This window comes from Epinephelus moara, chromosome 13 (assembly GCF_006386435.1).
Source record: "Epinephelus moara isolate mb chromosome 13, YSFRI_EMoa_1.0, whole genome shotgun sequence".
Lineage (NCBI taxonomy): Eukaryota > Metazoa > Chordata > Actinopteri > Perciformes > Serranidae > Epinephelus > Epinephelus moara.
In genome coordinates, this window is record NC_065518.1 from 32,533,996 (window position 1) to 32,549,328 (window position 15,333).

A 15,333-nucleotide genomic window follows, 5' to 3' on the forward strand; every position below is an offset into this window, starting at 1 on the left:
GATCGCACTATGTGTTTATGGGACTTTAGGCCAATAAAAGTGATAGCATGAACTTTCAAGAGATAAGTGTAATTGTCAGTGCAATTAGGGACATGGGCCCGTCTGGAATTATGGAAGAGGGGGGGAATAAGGGGGAATAATTTCATATCAGGTCCTCAGATAATTAGTTCTATATGCATGAAGCTGAATTTTGATAAAACAGCATTTCACAGTCAATTTGTCATTCATTTATTTATTTATACATAAATATATATAATATACATTTGGGAGAACCCGAGAAATAATCCGGTATCCTACTGATACCAATTAACTATCATAACACTGAGGATTTTTTTGTAAGAAAAGGTTGTCTTTGTCTAACAGACTTATTACTGAAGAGTCATAAAGCATGCCACACTTCAGTGGAACATCAACATTTATATTACCCAGCACTCATTGTACAAGAATATCAAAGAAAGTAAGAAATTAATAATTGAACTGAATAGTTTTTATTTGGAGGGCACGATAATATCAGCATGTCATCAATATAGGCCGATACTGACCTTAAAATGATCTATCAGAATATGCTTTTTCTTATTTTGCACAATGAATGAATATTACATACACTGAAAAGCATTCTATTTCATGTGTCCATCTGCTGGTGGGCCATCACGATAAGAGTATGCATGCATAATATGATGTTAATTCCACTACGGGAGACACTTGACTATCACTAAAATTAGCTGAAGGTATCATTATTGGTTATCGCCCAAATAAGCTTACTCATGCATTCCTAGTTTTTTATAGTATATTCAAAGATTTTATATCTTACATAGAAAAAGCATATAGTTTTGTTTTAGATAGCTACTGACCATTTAAAAAAAAAGAAAAAAAAAGAAAACCATGACACAGATATGTTTGCCTTTTTGAGGACATATTTAGCAAACGGCATTGTTTTTACATGAATAATATTCTTTTTTTTTTTAAATCATTTATGTTTTAATACGGGTATATTTCCGAGGTGGCAATCTGAATCACTTGCATGGGCCCACTCTCTCTACAGGCCCCTCCATTCAAGGAAGATTACCTTCAAATGACAGCTGGACTGTGGTGGTATTACTATTGTGATTGGCAACAAGAGCAAAAGGCATCAGCTATCATCGATAGGATGCACAGACTGACTATAATATTGTTTGTGTATGTTTCTGTCCTGTCCTTGTCAGGTTTCACATAGCAATTCATTTTTTTGTGGACCAACGCATAGCTTTTGTACGCAAAGTTTTCTTTGATATAATTTTTTCCAGCTGACGCTCAGTAACATAATGTTACTTCTTCATGGTTCTCTCATGCAATGTGATTGGGTGCTGACTGATTGGTTCAAAGTAGATTATCTGGGGAATTAAGTGTCGATTTGCTGGGAATGGGAATTAATTGATTCAGGAAATCAATTGATTTATGGCACACTTTTTAAATAACATACTTTTGAATATTTGGGCTTGGGGGGAAATATCAAGTATTTTCAAGTCAAAAGGCATAAGTCCTAGTCTGGAGTCATTCGTGTTTAAGTCCAAGTCGAGTTGCAAGTCTTTTTTTTATATATTTATTTTTTTGTCAAGTAAAGTCATTGAATTTGTGACTCGAGTTTAAGCTGAGTCAAAGTCATGTGACTCCAGTCCACACCTCTGCTGTCATGACTTGTCACCAGAGTCATTGTGACTTGGACTCGAGTCGACTTGAGTCGCTGTTTTGATGACTTGTGACTTGACTTGACAAAAAATAAAAGACTTGAGACTTGACTCGGACTTGGAAGTTAAAGACTCAGGACTTGACTTGACTTGAGACACGATGACTTGAATGACTTGAGTGTTATTCACATCATGTTTTCGGTTAGAATATAAAATTAATAAATTAATTTAAAAAATAATGTCGATTACCCGGTAGGAGCGCAGGCTGAGAATGGCGTTGTCATGATTGGATCACTACCCTGTCAATCAGTCATGCCCTCTCTACGTACCTTACGTGTTTATTGGAGAAACAGGCCCTCTTATATCAGATAGGCATCAACATGTCAGCGGGAGGGGTACCGAGAGTCATCGTCTTCGGCTTTCGGAATTACCATTATTACGGCAAAAGACGAACAGCACAGTGCAAGACATGCGGCATAAACATCTCGGACAGCCAGGCGACAACTTCAAACTTTGTTCGTCATTTGAAGAGCCATTCTGCCCAGTAAGTGCTTGTCAATTAGCTAATATTATCTGGTTAGTCGGTAGTTAGCTAACGTTAGCTTGATACGATACGGGGGTGGGGTGGGGGGGTGGGTCGGTTTGGTGGAACTTGTTTTTTAATTTATTTGCTAACATTAACCCCAGAAAACGTGAGCGAACATTCCGACCGGTTCATCACAAGACCGGCTGTACGTTTTATGAACGAGCAACACAGGGTTAAATGAGCTAAATGGGTGATTTTGGCCGCTGCCTTGGTTAGTGTGTGTGTGTGTGTGTGTGTGTGTGTGTGTGTGTGTGTGTGTGTGTGTGTGCGCGCGCATGGGGGTCGTCCCTGCAAAGTAAACATTGCAGCGATGAAGTCACCTAAAATTTGGTTAAAACTGAGTAACCCAAGTAACTTAGGTTGTAAAGTTGAGTGAATACTGTTTGAGATGGACTAAATGAAGTAATGGTTTTAAAATTGAGTAATTATTACATGCTAAAACACTAGTAAACAAAGTAGATATTGCTTAAAAACAGATCATGACATAAATATGGGTTTAAAACTTAGCAAAGTAAGTAAATATAATTTAAAATGGAATAAATATGTTAAAACAGTACATGAAATAAATAAGATTTTAAAATGAAGTAACTTTTAGTTAAAAACAGCATATGAAGTTGATTTGGGTTAACAGCTATTAACAACCTATTACAGGACTTGACTTGACTTGACTTGGCTTGACATAACCTGTGACTTGACTTGACTTGACTTGACTTGCCCAAGAAAAAATGACTTGGGACTTACTTGAGACTTGCACATGTGTGACTTGGTCCCATCTCTGCTTGTCACTGTTAAGTAGTGGTGACATGATACCATATGTTACATTAAAACAATAATAAATTGGTAAATAATGTTTAATGTCACAGTTCAACATTCCTGGTCTCATCTGAAACAGGGCATTTACCAGGCTTACACAGTAGCGTATAAGTAGGCTACATAATCCCTGATCCTGACATATAGTAGGGGGGCCAATGTATTTCTGTAATTTTGGAATGTTAATTTTTGGAGAGTGGTTGGAATGTCTTCTTGGGTGATTAAACTTTGAGAAAAAATATGTCTCCATTTTTTCTGACTATTTTTTTTATACTTTTCTCTCAAATTTGATATTTTGAACCTTATTTGCACCATTAAATATGATTACATTGGTTAAAATCACTATTTTCATGAACTAAAATTAACACAAAGTCCTCTTTTTAGTTGTGATTATATTTAATAGTATTTGACAGATGTGATTACAAACAAACATTTAAATAAAGAACACAATAGCTATTGATCTTGCTGAAAAAAGAACAAAATTTCAAGTCATATCATTTTTGACCTTTGCAAAATTTCAAAGTTGTTTAAACATGCCTATTAATATATCAATCCAGACCTGAAGACCAATTGTCAATATAGAAATAAACAAATAAACAAAAAAACATGACACAATACAGTCTTCTTGCTGCCAACAAAATCTTCCATGACAGAACGGATTTCAGTAACTTTGTTTCAGTAACTTTGTTTAAATGGAAGGATCACCATCATCCTCATCTTCATCAATGCCCATCAGATGTCCTTGGCTGACATTTGCACAAACCTCTTCATCTGCTCCACACAGGCACATCTCGGTGCAGTTGAGATTTTGAGACCTGCAAGAACAATGTGACATGCAAAAGGTTTTCTTGCAGCCACATTTGATGAGATGTATGATGGTGGCTGGGGCTGGGGGATCCTGTGTTGTGACTGGCACCAGTTTACCTCCCTCTGCCTCCCATCCATATTCTGTTGCCGGTGGTAACTGTGGGTAAGGTGTGAGGTCCTGATTCCATACCATTGTCTGGAAATGTGCTCATTGCGCCGTTTCGCCTTAGTGAATTGGACATCATCAATGTGAGCAGTGATTTTCTCCTTGATGGTATGTGTTGATGGCTGTACATCATGCACACCATTACATTCAAGGATCCTGGAGTATACCAGCTTCAGGTCTGTCATGGTGAGGACTTCTCTTGCCTTAAGTCTGCTGTGAACTAGGCTGACAAACTCAATATCTGAGGCTATTATGCCAGCATTATCTTCTTGCTTTTGGCACTCCTAGGTTTCATCAAAACTCTTTTTACCACGTTGGACATTCTTCACCCAACACTGGAGGTGATATTTGACATCAATTGCACGTGCATCATCTGAACTTATAGCAGCACTCAGCTGAACTTTCCACTGCTGGTTGTTGCTTCTCTGGACAGCTTCTCTCAGCTGTTTACCTGCATTAAAGGAAGAAACCTCATGAAGAGGATCTTTTGTCTCCTTCTGACAAAAGAAGCACAGATTTCCAGTCATAACAGCTGCTGCAGAACGGGTGTACCGGGTTTCACTGCACACGTTTGATGTACTTGATCCAGCTGCAGATTCAGAAGATGGTCGCCCTAGCTTTTTCTGAAGAACCTGACTCTTACCTTCTTCACATGCTTTATTGTAGCGAGCTTTAGCATGCTTTAGGTGCTCACTGTTGCAGGTGGATCCATAGCAATTTCTGTGCCATGATGCTTTCTTGTGTTGCAGATCATATGCACTGTAGGGTTTTAGTCTATCGCTGATCTGTGGATAATCGCCATCTCCATACTGTCCTCTCTCATGGATAAAATGAAGAACTTTGGAATATGTCTGCAATGATGGCTCTTTTACCATTCTATCTTTCTCTGCCTTCTGGCACAGGATACATTGTGCAAAATTTGTTTCCTGTCTGGCGTTTGTAGTGGATAGACTCTGTGCCATCTTGGTACTGCTATCTATGGTGGTATCAGATCTGCATCACAAAATATTGAAGGTCAGTTAGGTTTATCAGGTTAGTTAGCTAGTTAACTTGCTTGTTATCACAGTGAAAACACTGACAATGGTAGTGAAAAAATGTACAGGGCCTATGTAACTTACCTGTGTAGTCTATGAGATGAGAAATGGCACGTTTTAAAATGGTAAAAGCAATGNTACAGGGCCTATGTAACTTACCTGTGTAGTCTATGAGATGAGAAATGGCACGTTTTAAAATGGTAAAAGCAATGAAAATAATTCCTGTCAACTCTTGTTACTTCAAAAATAGGCTATGCGAAATAAATGGGTATTCTAACATCTGAGTGATGAATAATAATGAACCAGTATTATTTTCCTTGTACAGATTTGAGCATTTTAGGTTTATAAAATCAGTATGTCACAATTCGTATAATTTTGCGAAAAGGATGCAGTCATCAGCCCAGAAGTATTATTATAGGTATAAGTAGTATTATTTTATGAAATTGAATCTATTTTGTGCATTACTTTGTAGTATTTCGGTGGTTTTTCAGGATTATATCCTTAGATGTCCATAAGGAAAGGTAGTATTTTCGGCCAAAATACATCTGTATTTGACCTACAATTATTACCACTAAATCCAAAGGAAAAAAAAATGGAGACACTTTTATTTTTCTGCTAGGAACCCCAAGAATCAAGATATAACAATCTCCAAAAATTAACAAGAAAAAATTACGGCTATTGATACTGGCTACGTTGGCCCCCCTACTAATAGTGTGACTTTGCTCAGTGCTGATCCCAGTCCTCTATTTGCCGAATAAACTAAAACACTAATATCTTCCTTAAAAGTCACATGCTTATTACATGCTTGTTAGGCCTGGGTGTCTGATGCTTCTGCCCTGAATATTTTATGAATAGCCCCAGATAAGAGTAAAAATATATAAAAATAAGAGTAAGTCAATAATAATAATAATAATAATAATAATAATAAACAAAAGCCCTAGATCGAATAATGTGTCATTTCATGCATGCAGTAAAGCCCTGATAATAATTGTATTGTTGATCAAAAGAGCAAGTTTTGGGTCAAAGCAGTGCATTTTGCGCAATCATGTGCAAGAGAGAGAGAGGACACTGGTAACCACTTTAATGTTGCAGCTGGTAATGGTGGAGCTCTTCTTTAAATGCTTTATATACTGCTGGGTGGTTTAGTGTAATCTTAGTTCTAAGTACCTAAAGCAGACAAATAAATGTTGTGGATTAAAAAGTATGTTTCCCTTTGAGATCTAGTGGAGTAGAAGTATAAAGTAGCATAAAATGGAAATACTCATATACAAGCAACCCAAAGATATCTAAATTTTAATAACAGTTGCAAAGAAGCCTATTGTATTTCTACTCAATACTAATTACTGACAACTACTAATATATAATTAATCCATAAAATAATATAAAAACTTTTAAGGGTAGATAAAATGCAAGTGTGCATAAAAAAAGCATCAAAATAAAGCTACTAGAAACGCCCCAGGGTCACACTGTGTGTTTATTTAGTCACATAGTAAAGATTAGGGTCAACAGTGAGAAGGAACGAGGCACATAATGGATAAAATTGGGCACAACAAATAGGTCAGAAATACCTATTTCACGCATGCACAGCGAATGCAAAACTAGTTATGGCACGGCTGCTGCCGCGCAGGTTTGTTTTGCGACAGTGATGGCAAGTGTCGCAAACGTGTGGGAGGCTTTGGGCGCTGTTCGTTACGTAGAAGGCAGCCGCCTACACTGACCTGGATATCTGCAGCTGAGGAGCATTCTACCGACCTGTTTTGATAGCATGGATTTTAGGACGAGAATGCAGCGTTTTTGTTCTCATCTCCAATGGATAGGCCTTCGTCTTGAAGGCGATTGTACAGCAAGTGTGATGCCCCTCTGGTCTGCTGAATAGTGACGCGAAGAGGGGATGGCTTCGCAACCTGATGGACAGTATCGATGACTTAGCAATCAAAATAAAGGCTGGATAGCCTCTGTGTGTGCAATTTCGAGGCTTTATTGTCTGCACTCGCTCCACTTGCTTCTGCATTTCCTGAGTGGAACTGGATACTATTCTTGAGTGTGTCGTAACATCACCGTTACCGACAACAGTGTATACTTCTCTGGAGCAAGGAAGTGGAGCTGGTGGGTCAGGCTAGCAGAACTTATTGAAGGAAAGACCGGAGGTTGGGTGACTTTACCGTCACAATAAAGGTGCCAAATAGATATGTTTGGATTTTGATTACGGGCTTTTGGGATAGGACAGTAACGTAAAACTTGGACAGAACGTCAACGGAATTGTTTTACTAGTCACGGAGATCTCCACCTTCGCTGTTAGTGTGCACACTGCAGCGTAACACGGCTACTTTCGTTTTATTTTGGAAGCTCCGAACGGAAGTCGTTCCTGGTGGTGCGGGAGTTGATGCTTGTAGGAAGTGGGATGTGGTCAGAACGTATTTACGCTTCTGCCTAAGATATGAAAATCTTTGAATTAGCGCTGCTTCGGGAGCCCTGTTTCACCACCGGTCACAGCGGGGGTTACGGTGGCGTTGCTGTCAGTCATTGTGGTCATTGTCGGTTGTCAGAAACGGCGAACACGACCGAAGCTGCTGTGCTGGTTTCTGCTGGACTGGACCACTTCCATGAGGGCTTCTCAACCTCACGCCCTAAAATTTTGAGTGCGGGGCTGTATTCTGAGCTTACGTAAGAACAGTATGTGAATTGATACAGTCACATTGTTGACTTTTTTTTATTTTATTTTATTTTTTTCTTGGACGAAGACTTTGTGCTTTTCCTCCCCTTTTTATGCATATTTGTTGCAAATGTCAACAACTCAGCGTCAAGTGATGATGGAGTCCTCTCTAGCTCTCGGAAGACTGGAACTGACCTCGAGTTCAGGCGCTGTTGGGGTCAGCCTGACCCCGCGACTCTCTGGCGGGCTCCAGGCTAAAGAGAAGTGCGGTCAGCGGCCACTGGGGCCACAAGGCCAGGCTCACCTGAACGGCTGCGTCCCGTTGTCACATCAGGTGGCAGGTCACAAGTACGGAGTGGATACCGTGGGTAAGTAAACTGGACAAGATACCTTTTCTTAATTATGATCAGAACTTATGTCAAAAAAACATGACGTCCTTTAGGGAGTGTTCTTTACTTATCAGAGAAGAGGGGTGACTGAAGTGTGACTTTGTTTTTGGTTTTTTTGTATGTTTGTTTTTCCCCAAAGCTAGAATATTTTGCTTAAGCCCCCTTGAGTGACTAGAAGAAAAAAGCATGACTCTCCCGCCAACATAAATTGGTTTTTACTTAAAAAAAACAAAACAAAACAAAAAAAACCTTACCATATGATGTTTAAAAGTTAAGACTTGAAGATAAAATTCTGGAGTTAAAAAGGACTTGATTTTTCCCTCTTGTGATGAACGCTGGTTAGTTTGTGCAAATGGCTTAGTTTTGGCCAAATTTCAAATGAGACATAGAATTAAGAAAAAAAAAAAAGGGCAGCACAGTGGTGCAGTGGTTAGCTTTGTCGCCTCATAGTAAGAGGGCTGCCAATTAAAACCTCTGAGCGGAGCTTGCATGTTCCTTACGTGTCAGCGTGGGTTTTCTACGGGTACTTCGACTTCCTTCCACAGTCCAAAGGTGACTTGAAATTGACGGTGGGTGTGAATGAGAGCACGAATGGTTGTCTGTCTACATGGGTCAGCCCCGTGGTAGTTGGAAATTTAAAAATCCAAGGATAATTTCTGTTTTTTAAGTTTCTGGGTTCAATAAATGGTATTGTTTTGGCAGTTAAAAAAAACATGCCTTTGGAATGCATGCTTTCTTTAAAACTTGGCGGTAAACAAATACAAAATATACAATTTAAATTTGTATTTCCCACCTGTAAGCCAAGATTTAAAAAAAAACATAAGTCCCTCTCCGGTGCTTATAAACTAATTTGACATGCCTTCCCGTTTTTGCACCCCCACCCCCCACTAAGTAATGGACAGTCCCTTGCTCAATTTTTTAATTAATACCTGACAACTAAATGTTCCTTTGTTACACATGACCAAGAACTTTATATGATATGTTTGGATACAGTGGGAAATTTGGCCTACAAATAACCCACCAACAATTTCTCATCATCTTTCATTTTTCTTTAAGCTGTGTGCACCTGCCACTAATGATGTATTACTGATAAAAGTTTATGGGACGTTAAATTAACCTACAAGTGAAAGATGATGTTTGTGAAAATAACAATTCAGACAATATCTTAGCTCTTGCCTTAGCAAATATGTCATCAAGAACAGCACATAAGGAGATTTAGTAATAGGAGTTTGACATGGTGATTTTCAGCATGCACCTGTGGATATGAGATAGATTATTTTTCTCTCTTTCACTACTAATCTACACCAGCCACATCTTCATATGTGGGTCCCTCCACTAAATCTGATCAAACAAAGATTTGTGGATTTGTAACCATTACGTCCCTGCTCCATGGTCTCTCTTTAGTCTTCAGTGGCACACACTCATGCACATGCATACAGGACACCTGACATTATTAAAGCCTCCATTGTTTGTTATCAGGTGAGGCATTTGGGTTGAATTGATTGTGCATGACACAGTCAGTAGCTGGTGATAGTTACAGTACCTCTCACAGGGATGAGTCATTGCCGGTTAGTCAGTTACCTCGGTGAACTGCATGCTCCTGGAAGACATTTCTTTATATTGTGGGGCAGGCATTCTCAAGAATGCCCGGTGGCCTGCCCTGCAGTCCTCCAGGATACACCCAGGACAAACCTGTCTACCCGCAAGTTTTTTGTGTGTTGTTTTACCTGAGCTATTTTGATGCAATGTACACATTGTTTCCCTAGGCGTGTGATCAAACATTTACTTTCTTTCCATGTTGTTCATCTGTAAACAAAAGTTTCCTGTCTCTACCTATCTGTCATTATTATGATTTATTAGCTCCGGTTTTAGTCTCAGCTAATAATGCTCATTATCTGTCATTACTTCATGAGCTCTTTGTGACATCAGAGACTATAAATAAATTTACTGTATTGCTGCATGACCTGCTGTCAGTTAGTGGAATGTGATTCTCCTATGTGGGTTAATTGGTACTAAGTCAGTGCGAACACAAAATGGAGTAGTACTATAAGGCAATGATTTATCGCTTTTTCTAGCACTCAAATAAGTTAACTGATTACATGATTTAGAGAAAATTAAAAATGTCTTCTCTTTGTAATATGCTTTGTTTTACATTTGAATTAAGGGGTCCAATGAGTAAAGTAGGTTGCACTGATACCAGTTTGATACCTCAGCTCTCCTTTTCCTAAATTTAAAATGTGTGTACATTCATTCATTGTGCAAATTAAGAAAGAGCATGCTGGCTGATTCTGAGAATTCATTTTAAAGCCGGTATTGGTCAATACCGATGACGTGCTGATATTATTGTGCATCCCTAATGTCTGCCACATCTGAATTAACAGAAAATTCATGTACAACAACACATTTATTAAAGGTCTCGTTTTGTGAAAAGTTAGGATGTACGTCCCCACATGAGTGCTGGAGGCTGAACAGCCTTTGGCCGCTGTCAGAGTGAAGCTCAGTTGATAACGATAGTTTGTGAAATGTCCTATTGGAGTGCCTTACCAAAAGAAGTATTTATGTCATTGTGACAGCACCTGTTCTGACATCTTAACACTTAATATTCACTTCAACTTCAATCAGTGTCTTATTTCTGCTTTCTTCTCATAATGGTGATGGCACCTGTTATGACAATCTTACATGCTATTAGGGTTGCAGCAATATACTGGTTTCAAGGTATACCGTCATATAAAAGTTGACAGTTATCATACCGTGTACATTTGCTTATATATGATATTGGGAAAAAAATGCAACTGGATGTTGAATCTCCCCTTAATTTTAGTTATTTTTAAGGGTAGACTTTTTACACATACTTTCATCAACAAAATGGCTTCAAGTTTCAATTATTATAATGAAATGTTTGTTCAACCAACAATAACCCTTCAGTTTTCATTCCTTTAAGGACCATTCTGACTGATAATAATATAAACTCTATCAATCTCATACTGTTGCAACCCTACAGCTAATAGTCAATAACGTTTAAATATATATAAGGTTTGTGTCACACAGATGCGGCTGTTCCTCAAACAAACTGATGAGGTGATCCTCTCTTTCCTCAATCGAAAACTGCCATTTTGCTGGTGGCCGGCTAGCTAGTAAGCTTAAAAAAGTGGCTTTTATTATTTATTTATTTTTAAAAGATTATTTTTATTGGCTTTTTTGCCTTTATTGACAGGACAGAGGGTGCAATGGGGAGACAGAGAGAGAGTGGGGACTGACATGCAGCAAAGGGCCACGAGCCGGATTCGAAACCCCAGCCGCTGCGGCGAGGCAGTGCCTTTATAAATGGGGCGCCGGCACTATCCACTACGCTACTGATGCCCTGGGGCTTTTATTTTTCAACGTTAATGATTTTAAGGTAGCGTTTTCAACGTTGCGGCTACATAAAATGAGCCAAACAAAGTTGTCACTCATCTGATGACAGCAATTTGCCTTCTTATGCTGTGACTAGAGTGTGTGAATGAACACAGAAGGGCTTCATGAGTAAAATGTACCAACTGTAAAGGTGCTGACACACCAAACCAACATCAAAGGCGACAAAAGCTCAGTGGAGCCTGAGGAGGAAGCACCGGTTAGCCCCGGTTTCACTACAGGCAGATTCACTAGCTACAGCGGTTAGCCCCGGTTTCACTACAGGCAGATTCACTAGCTACAGGGGCGAGGAAATAAAACCTGAACAGCCAATCAGAGTGATCTCTCTCACCGACAAACTCCCTGAACAGCCAATCAGAGTGATCTCTCTCACCGACAAACTCCGCCACTGATTCAACTTGCTCAATCGGCCGAAAAGCCGCCGACGCCGAAGTGCCGACGGTGCGAGACACACCGCAAAAACTAGGGCGACAGACGCTCACCAACGGCAAACCATCGGCTTGGTGTGTCAGGGCCTTAATGCTTACATTAAAGTTGGTACATTAATGGTACTTTAATGCTTACATTAAAGTTGGTACATTTTACTCATGGAGCCCTTCTGTGTGGAGTTTGCATGTTCAAAGACATGAACTGTCTTTGGACTGTTCAGGTTAATTAGTGCAGCTCTGTCAGCCTGTCAGCGCCTATGTATTTCGAAAGAGCAACAGCCAATGTAGCAACACCAACTCTTACGTCATCACTCATTCACTCACTCACTCATGGACAGACTTTTGCACTTATAGGGCTGGCCTTGCCTCTGTCGTCCAGCCGACATGAGAGTGTTTCAGACAGAGGGGTGACTGCAGGTATATTCCCACAAACAGTATGAGAAACATAATGCGTTTTCTGAACATTAAAGCATGTAAACATGTTCTAGTAGAAACCCAAAATACAAGTATGAGCCTGAAGATCAGCATAATATTGGACCTTTAAGTAAAATGACCATACATTCTCTGTTTCCAGCTTCTCCAGTTTGAAGAGTTGTGGTTTTTACTGTATTTGGGTTTTGGACTGACAGGCATTTGAGGCCATCACCCTGGTCTCTCAGATGGGATATTTTCACTGTATTCTGACATTCTATAAACTAAATGTTTAATCAATACATTGAAATAATGATTGGTTGAGTAAACAACAAAAACAAGAATTATTGTAGCCCTTAAATGTGTAATATTACATTAAGTTATTTGTCATTTGCTTTTTCACCAAACTTTTCCAAAAAGAAAATGACAACTTTGTCTGTGGCTCTCATAATATAGCAGTTTAGTTTTGCTGAACAGAAATAAAGCAATAAAAATAAGTAAGTGCCATGACACCTGTTTGCACTCAGCTGATAGAGAATCACACTTATTAACCCAATCAATAATGTCTTCTGAATAATGCAGTCTGAATGCATGCAATGTTGGGAGGGTGTGTCTGATTTATTCTTTAGAACCTTTCTGTGATGATTTCTTTGAAATGTCTCATCTCTGTCTGCACTGCCCCTCCAGGCATTTAGAGAAGCAGTGATACAGTACATCTGACAGTATTGTGGAATGATCTTATCTTAGTCATTCCTTGGGCTTGGCAGTAAACAATCATTAACACAGGTCACATATGTTCACATTAGCAGGCAGGGAAAAGTAGTATTGAAACTGAGGCAGGAGTTTCCATAAGTCCCCACAACTGTTGTAGAACAAGCAGTGGAATCCTGTTCAGCTTGTTGAGCCTGCTGACTGAAAATGATCCTGCTCACACCTCCTCCCACTGTTTCCCCAGGCCTATAGGTCTGTGGTTAAATGTGTATTAGTGATGTGCAGTTATGTGCTATGAAGGGCTGAAAGTGTGGAGGTTTCCAGTGATCACTGATGTTTACATGTACAAAATAGTCCAGGTTTTGCCCTTATTCCAAAAAAGACTGTCCCTACCAAGCTGTTTGCATGGTAGGGGTGAGAATCGCCAGATACTATGATACTTAGGTCACAATACAATATTATTGTGATGCTGAGTATTGGGATTAAATATATTATGATATATTGTGATTTATTACCTTTTTTCCAACTTGATTTTCTCAGTCTAGTACCAAAAGTAGTATTAAAATTAGGTTTGGGCAATAATACGATAATAACGTATCCCACGGTAAAATTTGCCGTGCATATAGGCCTATAGGAGCCTAATATAATATTAAATATAATTTATTTAATGCCTAAATAATGAGTGTTTGTCCAGCACCTAGGTATGTGTGGTTGAGTTTTCAATTTAATACTATTACAATTTAAAACAAGATGGCAAGCCGTGAGTTGATCCCCCAAAAAAACACAGCTTCACAACTTCTGCAAGCAGCAGCTGCAGGCCCATTGGCCATGAGAGTGGAGGAGGGAGAAGCACAACCCGAACCACCCTAAAGAAGATGACTCTGGGCCGTCTCCTTCAAAGAAAAGCCGATGCGGTGGCAGGTCCGGTCGGCACCATACAGGAGCAAGCAGGAGCAGAGATACGGCCCATTGTCGTGAGCCTGTTTTCAGTATTCTTAGGCCTGTGTAATGTTTGCTATTGTGTTTCTGAACGGTATAGGCGCAAGCTGATATTTTGGCAACTCCCCCTGAGCCCTTTAAAGTGATTTTTTATTAGTCACGGTAATTCCGTATACCCCGGGAAAATGTGAGGAAGGTTTAACGGTAACAAAATTTGGATACCGCCCAACTCTAATTTTAACATCAATTAACTGAAGAAATAATCAACAGATTAGTCGACAGTGAAAATAATCGTTAGTTGCAGCACTACTTGGAGAGAAAAACAGCATTCTAGAGCGTCATATCTGTGGGCTCCAGCAACACTAAACACCTAAGCTTGCCTGAGAAAGACTTAATGCACAAACCTGGTATTGTAAGATATCCCATTGAGAGAAACTCTCACTGCAGACTGTTTTCTTTTGTTCTGAAAATGTCAGCGTGCAACCCTGTTCTGTGAACAATAAATGAGGTGCAGACTTCCCTCTGCGTCACCAGTAATGAGGAAATACAGCAAGTGCTGGATGGAGCAGTGAGTGACAACAACCCCACCCACATTTAAGAGCAGTGTTTGCGGTGGAAAGGCTAAACGGACCTAGGGTCTAGGTATCATATCTGAAGGGTTATTTTTGGTACCAAAGGCACCATACCAAAAGTGTTTGGTGGAAACAGGTCTTTAGTGCATGTGTATAGCCCATTGGCTCACTCATTGCCACCGCTCTGCAGTGTGCTCATATGGCCTTTACCGCTGATATCAGGATGGTGTTGTCCTGGAAGTGTAGCCCACCCTATGGTTTTAACACTGTAAACTGTCAGCGCTCATTTTCCCTCCCTGTGCAGTAGGTGTGAAAGGTGGAGCTGACGGGCGAGTCAAGCTGGCTGTAACCTGAGAGCAAGCTGTAGCAACAGTCTGTTTGTCATCATCTAAAGTGGATGAAATGAAAGACTATTTGTACAGCTTTCATTTTCATTTAGCTTTTCCTATACAAAGAAAAAACCTGCAAAGTCTGCCTGCGTGGCACTAATGTTAGCATAATAAAGGATATTCACTTTTGGTAATTAACGTGCTGCTCGGTTGGGAAGCAGTGGCACTCATGTCAAATACATGGCATTCCTGGAATTTGAGCCCATGTTGCGTTAGACTCACAAGTCAGTCTTTAGACGCTTTGCTTAACTAAAGACTGATGTCTTTCTCCCCGATTTTGTGTTTAGATGGGTGGATACAATTTCAGAGTTTAAAAAAATTTGTTGCAGAACCAATAGTAAATCCACAGGGCGGTCCTTAGGT

The 15,333-nt window shown here is 39.6% G+C and overlaps 1 protein-coding gene across 1 annotated transcript in view; it reads left to right on the plus strand.

Annotated features, from left to right (window-relative positions):
• Positions 1-6,549: 6,549 nt before the first annotated feature.
• ipmkb (inositol polyphosphate multikinase b) overlaps positions 6,550-15,333 on the plus strand; it is a 49,062-nt gene continuing 40,278 nt past the window's right edge. The window contains exon 1 of the mRNA XM_050059168.1: positions 6,550-8,088. Within this exon, the coding sequence (XP_049915125.1) occupies positions 7,851-8,088 (238 nt within the window). The 5' untranslated portion in view covers positions 6,550-7,850. The remainder of the gene's footprint in view (positions 8,089-15,333) is intronic.